This window comes from Bombus bifarius, unplaced genomic scaffold (assembly GCF_011952205.1).
Source record: "Bombus bifarius isolate JDL3187 unplaced genomic scaffold, Bbif_JDL3187 scf7180000010252, whole genome shotgun sequence".
Lineage (NCBI taxonomy): Eukaryota > Metazoa > Arthropoda > Insecta > Hymenoptera > Apidae > Bombus > Bombus bifarius.
In genome coordinates, this window is record NW_022885576.1 from 1309016 (window position 1) to 1317626 (window position 8611).

General features: G+C 33.9%; 2 protein-coding genes across 3 annotated transcripts; both read right to left on the reverse strand.

Moving 5' to 3' along the window:
* Nucleotides 1-2282: 2282 nt before the first annotated feature.
* Nucleotides 2283-3388, reverse strand: LOC117216208 (flexible cuticle protein 12-like). Of its 2 annotated transcripts, none has more exons than XM_033462776.1 (2): nt 3159-3256; nt 2283-2713 (listed from the first exon to the last, which is right to left on the reverse strand). In XM_033462776.1, exons 1-2 carry the CDS (start codon nt 3165-3167, stop codon nt 2399-2401), a joined length of 324 nt encoding a protein of 107 aa, XP_033318667.1. In that variant the 5' UTR covers nt 3168-3256; the 3' UTR covers nt 2283-2398. The 2 variants fall into 2 exon arrangements, 1 of the variants encoding a protein (XP_033318667.1); XR_004489317.1 differs by lacking the exon at nt 3159-3256 and adding an exon at nt 3294-3388 and having other exon boundaries at nt 2602-2713.
* A 2376-nt stretch (nt 3389-5764) lies between these two features.
* On the reverse strand, nt 5765-7140 carry LOC117216214 (flexible cuticle protein 12-like). Its single transcript, XM_033462785.1, has 2 exons — nt 7000-7140; nt 5765-6119 (listed from the first exon to the last, which is right to left on the reverse strand). The coding sequence occupies exons 1-2, from the start codon at nt 7006-7008 to the stop codon at nt 5808-5810; spliced, it is 321 nt and encodes a 106-aa protein (XP_033318676.1). The 5' UTR covers nt 7009-7140; the 3' UTR covers nt 5765-5807.
* Between the last annotated feature and the right edge of the window lie 1471 nt (nt 7141-8611).

Consider the following 8611-nt stretch of genomic DNA (forward strand, 5'->3'; position numbering starts at 1 on the left):
TTAAGTGTCTAAGGTTGGCTCTATTTTCTCTCGCATTTATTACACACCTTGATTCATTTTTACACTCATTTATGGTGTGATCCCTCTCCCCGCACCTCCGACATAGCTCCCTCCCTGGACTTATCGCCGTACATCTCGCTGCGTTATGCCCCAGCATGTGGCATCTATAACATCTTAAGATGTTTGAAATGACTCTACTTATCGCCATCGTCAATCCCGTCCTAATCCTAACGCTGGTTCTCTCCCGGGAAACGCTATTTCCTGGAACAACCACCACCGCCTGCTGGGTTCCTCAAGGTGCCATTCTCAATGCTTTAATTGTAATCCACCTTACGTCTCTTATATTCAGCTCGGTGGCTATGTCCTCAGTTAATTCTTCCCTAGTAACGATGGGATCTATATTTCTTATCTCTAGCGTTTCTCTATTCGCTAAAGATAGGATCTCCAACTCCTTCCTTTAACTTTTCCGCAACCTCATCCGCCGACACCTTGTTATTGATTTCTATTAAAATGTGCCCTGCCCTGGTCTTCCTTACACCAGTTGATTCCTTCAGGGCATCTTTGGCACCCGCTATTTCTTTATAAGCTTCGAACCGGTTCGCATCCTGACCAACCTTAACCAGGATTGCTTCACTTCTTTTGCTAGTTTGTTTTTCTCTCCTCTCTTCCCTATCTCCTTTGCTGTCATACACCTCAACATTTGCCTTATCTATTGTACTCCTAATCCTTCTTCGCCTGTTCACAACCATCCATTCGGTCTCGCTATCAACGTTCCTCTCCTTCAGGCCTTCCTGTAGAAATTGCTGAAATATATTTATTAAGTATTACTTGTACCAATTAATGCTTTGCTCTATTGAGGAGAATTTGCGGACCTTTATTCATTCTCTCTGTCTAGCACCATTCGTATCATCTGTTTTAGTCGCACAGTATTTCTGTGCTTTCTGTGTTTAGAACCATTCATATTCTGTCCTTGTCACATACTATTGTCCTCTCTATCTAGAACCGCTTGTACTTCTGACCTTATCGTACACTGTCGCTCTTCTGTCTAATACGAGAGCATATGTTTGTGCTTATCGTACAATATTGCATTCCTTAACTACGAGCAAGTCATGTTTTGCCACCTATCATGCTTCAAGTTGTAGTTATTTCCCTTACGCATTAGTGTACGACAAAAACGGATACATATTGTAATATCGTGGAAATTAAATTAATATCGTGTAAATAACTTTACAGTTATTTGACCACTCTCGTCACAACGAATCTAACACACACACACTCTCTCTCTCTAACAACTCTATCAATTCTCACGACTCTACTCTTCGACGACTCGATTACCTCTAACGACTCTACTCTTCGACAACTCAATTAGCTCTAACTCGCAACACGCACACTTTTCGACTCGCACACTCTGATCTTTCGGTCGTCCCGCCTTGGATACCGAAACCGTCCTTCTAACGTTGTCTATTGTTTTCCTCATACCTATGTAAGAACTACCAACTACGTGCCTTTAGTCACATAGGCACTCTTAAATGTAAAAAATGTAAACGAACCACAGAAAGACGACGTACACGGTTTTTCTATTTTCAACCGATTTCTAATTCGAACTACCTTACGATATTACAATATGCTGTATTGCACAAAAAGGGCGACAGTGTGCGACAAGGAAAGATGTATGTCTTGTGTTAGACGAAGAGGGCGACACTGTACGACGACAGGAGGAAGTTGGTGGAGACGGGAGCAAGCTAGTGAAAAGATGTGGAAACAGGCAGAAACTGGAAGGGACGTATGAAAACACGCATAAATGGAAAAAGATGCGTAAAAAGGAATGTAAGCGGAGGGAGATGCGTGAAAATGCATTGAGTTTCATATCACCATCAGTTAATAGTTAATGCACCCCAAATATCACGTCTGTGCTTAATGGTTCTTAAGAGAACGATATACATATTGTATTTAATTCATTCGTCATTTAATTTAGAGGAATATATAGTAACTAATGAGAACATTATCGAAAATGGTCACGTTTGTTTCATATCTCTTTTGTGGCCTGACATCAGTACATACACATATATATGTATAGGCACTATGTATGAAATACATGCATGTGTAAGACAGGATGGAAATATAATACTTATGAATAAAAGAGTGTATATAAAAACAAGTAGCTTGTTTAATAATTATATTATATGTTAAACATTAACATAAATATGTTACAAAACAGAAATGTACCATTGTACATTTGTACAATTGTTTTTATGGTGAAATACACATAAAATATGTACTATATAGATTTCAACAACAACAAAATCAATCTAATGTAATCGTGGTTTTCGCCTTAATTCGTAGATGGTACTTGGAGTGTGGCAATTGGTGAATGTCATATGTCAAATATTTGTATCATTTAAACATGGGGAAGATGTTCTCCCTGTGGATGGAAACCATCCTCGTCGGCAACGTAGTTCACAGTGTATGCAACATTGGTATTTGGATCGACAAAGGAGAAGCTGCCGCGAACTGTCAGGAATTGTCCATCAGATCCACCATTGACTAATTCTGCAGATTCCTGTTTAGCTTGTCCGTCGGAAAGTTGGTAACCGTAGTTATAACTGCCAAGACCGATATTATCAGAAGGAGTTTCTTTCACGACGACTGTTTCCTGATGTTCTTGTAGAGGAACTGCTACAGCAATAGCGACAAAGGCGGCAAAAGCAATGATCTAAGAGAAATTAAAGTATATTTATTAATTAAATAGCATATACACCAACAAAGTTAGGAAATAAAAATTTACAATTGATAAACTGCCTATAATCAATTTATTTTTGATGTACACATTTATAATTAATTATTTTTGTTAGCGTGTTACTATATCAAATATATCTATACAAAAGAAATTTGTAATATTTTTACCTTTAAATTTATCTCGACATTACAGTAAGACAGATTAAAAAAATGAAAATAATAAAAATTGTAAATTTATTTGTATCTAGAATATGTAAAAACGAAAGCTATACGTATAGTAAATTAAAATTAGACAAAGATCAATATACATAAAATATTGAGTATTTTATGTTCTTCTAATTATTTTATAATCAGGTTTTTTCAATAATTTATATCTATTTGAACTTGTAATTGATCTCTGTATCATTTACTATGATACCTACGGTTTTCATTTTGAAGATGGATGTGTATGTTTGGTTAGTCCCGATTGAAAGACTGATGTCGATACTGAGAAACGTCCCGAATTTTATAGTGGCCCTCCTTCTGCCAAAAATTGCATGGTTTCACGATAAATTCACCTTTCACCTTTCCTAGTCCTGTTAAAGGCACCTTATGGTTGCTCGGCCTTCGTTGTAAAAGTGTGTTAGTTTGGCGAAATCGAAGATCGCGACTTCCCTTCCCTTGGAAAACTCATTTAAAATAAGTTACGGCTAATTATAGAAATAATGAATATATTTGTATGCTTGATGACTACAACTGAATTAAACTACATATATTACCTATGTAGTCTAAGTGATGAAAGGAAGTTGTAGAAAAAAGACAGTTCTCAGAATAATTTTGTGTTTCCGAAAACGTAGTAAAATTCTATCTAAATATATCGATAATTTATTCAGTTTATTGTAATATGTAATAAATCTCAATAAACTAATGGAACACGTAGTATGTAATTATATCAAATAGGTAACCTAATATCTAGTTTAGATTGTCACATGAATATGTAAAAAATGAAAATATTTTTTAAGATATTATTTATTTAAAAATTTATTTTTCTGTCGTATTCCACGGAATAATTTTTCATCCATAAGAAAAAATGTGTAACGAACAATTTTATATCATTTCAAGACAAGTTTGAAGTATTTTAATGAATTCGCATAATTTAGGAAGTACAATCAGAAAATATAACATTTTCTATAATTCATAAAGATAAAGAAGACGTCCAAAAAGTTGCTATAATTATAAGGATAGGAGGATTCTGGATATAAAATGTAAAATGAAAGGCAATTTGAGTTTCTACATATTTATTGATTCTTTCTTAGTATTTAGATACTAAATAGTTTTTAATTGTGCCAAAATTATATTTCACTTAGTTTGTACTTTTTTTTATGTGCACAACTTTAAGAAAATCCTTGATAACATATACAATCCAGGATAATCGGTTTCTAATCAACGCTTATCGATTTCTAAATCGATTCTAAATATCCTATAATTTATTCTATTTTTACAACACGTATCGTTACGACATCATCTTGTCAAATATACGCAATCGTTTCATGGTGTCTCATCATTACGAACCCGTGTAGTAATGGTCAATAGGTGAAATTATCGCTTTGAAAGCTATATCTTCCATCGCCGATTCTCCTTTCCCTCTTCCAACGAATGATTTAGTTTGTTTAATTTTATATTTTATTTGAACCTCTGCTTTCTACTTATTTAATTGTATTTTTTATTTGGAACTACTTTGTTGTGTGGACACAGCAGATGAAATATATTTAAAATTATTAGAGAAACTTTATTGTATTTCACGATACTATAATGGTATAAATTAAATGAAAAAAGAATATATTGAAAAATGAAACTATTTATTGTTAATAATAATATTGTTCCCACAATAAAATTATTATATAATAAATAGAAAAATTACAATTTTTTTAAACAAACACCCTATATAAAAGAGAACTCATACCTCTGTATATGATTTACATTACTGTTACATCATTACAATATTATACTTTTAAAAAGATACATTCAACAATCTTGCTATGAATAAATTGTATACATAACCCATACCAAATTGTACAATAAATTGTTCTTGAGTCATTGATAACTTATACAATTGGTTGATACGACGTTAAATAATTGAAATAAAAAGAAATTATATAATTACTAATTCTGCCTATAAAACTTCTTATATCTACAATTCTTCCATTTCAACAAAATCTAATCTTTTAACCCAAAATCAATCAAATTAGACTAGATATTGAAGCAAAGTTTGAAGTTTTCTTAAAAGATGTAATTTTCAAATTAAAACATTCTACAATTGGCGCTCAAATCTCATATACTTCAAGAAGTAGTAAACACACAATATTGGGGCTCTATGGAAAAGCTAATGGCAAAGCCATACAACTCTTTGAGGAACTTTTTTGGTACATAATAAATAAAAGAAAATATGTTTTTTTAAGCATGAAAAGACGAATACTTGATTAGAATACATAATACAACCATATCAGCCATAAGTTAGTCACTTATTAATCACAGATTTATTGGAAATCTCTAACAAAGTGTATTTTATTTAATATTCTACCATTAAATACTAATATCATGAGACATATAGAGTAACTGAAACAACAGATCTATGATAAAGGTAGTAAAAAATGTTTGATATGTACTAAATGTCACATTTGGTTCACGCATACTTGAAATTCTAATACTTGTGATCGTCGGTGTAATCTAGAAACTAATAGACTGTAGATTTGTAAGTTTGCATTTCTATGGACATTTGTAATTAAAGAAATACAATTTATAGATTCGTTTTGCGTATTAAAAATTAGAACGAATACTTTACTATGGACATTTTTTATATTTTTGCATACTATATGTACTCTGTAAGTTTTAAATCTCCCACAAATGCATGAAAATCCGCAATGTGGCAATAAATGTTAAATATGTCATGTTAAAACGTGAATCAAAATTCTGTCATCTAAAAATTAAGCAAGAAAAGAAACAAGAAATGGTAAACTGTGAAAAAAGGGAAGAAAATATACCAAGGAAATACTTAAATCGAAAATTTATTTAAAACTAAGGGTATGTACAGCTCAAGCAGGGATATGTTCGCCCTGTGGTTGGAATCCATTCTCATCGGCCACGTAGTTGACGGTGTATTTCACGTTGGTTTGTGGGTCTACCCAGCTGAAGCTTCCACGAACAGCCAAAGATTCGTTTTCGGTTCCTACGTTAACCAATTCGGCGGATTCCTGATGAGCTTGTCCATTGGAAAGTTCGTAGCCATAGTTGTAACTGCCCAGGCCAATATTGTCAGAGGGTGTCTCCTTGAGGACCAGTACGTCTTCTTGACGAACTTGAGGAGCAGCGGAAACGGCGACAACGACGAGGGCGAAAGCGACGAACTGCAACGAAGAAGAAAGCAACTAACATTTGATATGAAATTGAATATCGATACACTTAAAACGTAAACGAATACGTTCTGTTGAATCCATAAAGATTCATGTAGATGAAGAACCCGATAATAAAAGCACAGAGAAAGATGATACAAATTATTTTCGAATTCCTTTAGAAATTGATTATTGAATATGCCATGGTAAAAGTAGAGTAAAAATCATCTAAAGAATCTTTTGAATTGTTTTAACGTCAATTATCGAATCGTGGATCGAAGTAATAGACTTAAGAAGATATTTAGTAGCCGATCTGGCAAAAACTGAGGATTATTTTAAAAGTCTTTTGGATCGTTTTAAAATCAATCATTAAACCGTGAATCGCAACGAAGTATTACTGGCTTTTCGTCTGTAAACACTATGTTATCTCGTTGTTTTATTTCAAGCGCCTGTTTAATTATCCCGCGTGATTCGTCACTGTCTTCCGGTGGCAAGAACGCACATGTTATGCAAGGAGATCCGTTACCGGTGATTTACTTAAAATAATTCTACAAACATATTTGCATGTTAACAATAGGCAAGAGAAAAACGATACTAAACGTAAATTGCTGGATGCAGTATCGCTCTATCGTTAATGGTACATAACGATCCTGTGCGCGTTAATTGCACGCTCGTAATCGCTAGATCATCGGCGATCTCTTACGAATGATCATTTTCCATTTCAAGAATAAAAATCCACTAATGGAAGCAAACGAAGCTTCCATTTTTATTATTTTCATTTTTATAAATTGTAATTTTATATGAAATAAAGAAGATGAAATACGAATGAAACCACGACGATACACTTTTGACGTCCGATAAGAAATTTCGCTTAATACTCGAAGGAAACACGCACCAGTTTCATGATTGGTTGTTTTGGTTTGGATTGAACTTCTTTAGATTGTCAAAGACGATGCACAGGTGTTAACCTGAGATGAGTTAGATTACGATACTGATTCAATCATGATCCAGAGGACCGTTATATAGTCGGATTTCGAGATGAATTTTACCCCTTCCAAGTAACCGACTCCCAAAATTCTTCGGCGAAGATGTCGAAATCACCGAATGGCATTGGCCGACTGGCGGTGGTAGAACGATGACCGACAAAGGAAGAGGCGGTGAATGTCAGACAAGAATTCGAGGAAGAGCAGCCAGCAGCGAAAATCGCACGTGGTTTCACCGTGGATCCTGTACGGATCCTCGTCTTACCAAACTTGGATGGAACAATGGATGCGATCGGCGTCAGAAAATCCTTCCAGAAGTGTATAGGGCTTGGTATTACCGTTTCAGGCTAGCTGAACAAAGAAGATGATTATTTAAGAGGATATGAATTTATGGAGATGCAAGTGATGGTTATTTTGAGAAAACGTTGAGAAATACATTTCTGTATTATCGCAATAAGATGCAATGTTCTGAGAATGTTTACAAAGGGAGAGAAACTTTTTATGCAGGTAGAATTAAAATACTGTAAATTGTTATAGCAGAGAAATTTATTTAGTTGCAGTCAATTTTCGAGGATACTATTCTCGTTTCTTTTAGGGAAAAGTGAAATAGTAGATTATGCTACTAATATAACAACGTACAATGCTGTAGAAATATTTATAAAGAAATCTTTTCACACTGGGAAAATTAAAATATTGTAAATTATTCTAATCTTTATAAGCGGAATCTTTTTCGATGCACTCAGTGTTTCAAATTCAGTGTTAAAAGTATTTTCGTATCATTTCATCTGCATTCTTCATTCATTGTCTTCATCCATTGACAAAGATGCACTGATTCGATCAGTACACTCATACAAATTCAATTAAACTGCATTTAATAACGAATAATTAAAACAAATTAAAACAAAACTATTAGTATGTTACAATAATATATGATTATTCTTATAATTTAACTGCGCATTCCTTTTTACGGATTTACAGAAAATGCAAAATTGAAATATTATAATATTAGTGTAGATAATCGATCGAGCCTCTTCTTAATGAAAGCATGTATTAGTAAAAACGATCAAGAGCGTGGTTGTATCAGCATAATTCATCCCAAATTAGATTTAGTCTGTCGTTACAACACATGGATCTTCAGCATTCACCGTCGTTTACATTTTTCACAAATTGATCGTCGATCGGAGCTATAATATTCGGAGGTCACGCAAACTAGTATTCATCTCTCCGAAAGGTGAATCCCGATATTCAGTAAAAGTCACGTTCGATCTTCTCTAACAAACATAACCGATCAGAAGCATAATGTCTGATTTTATCGGCAATTTTTACGTTACCATGACACGGTAGGGTTAATTGCGGCGAACAAATTATGCTTACGTTCAAAACGTTCACTTTATGCAGCGCTTCCGTGCGATATTTTTTCGTAACAATCTCTTAATGAAGAATGGAAAGTCACTGTTTAGCTTTAGGTGTAGCTTAAATTAAGCAGTAATATTATATTTATCATACACATACAGTTTCTCGTGT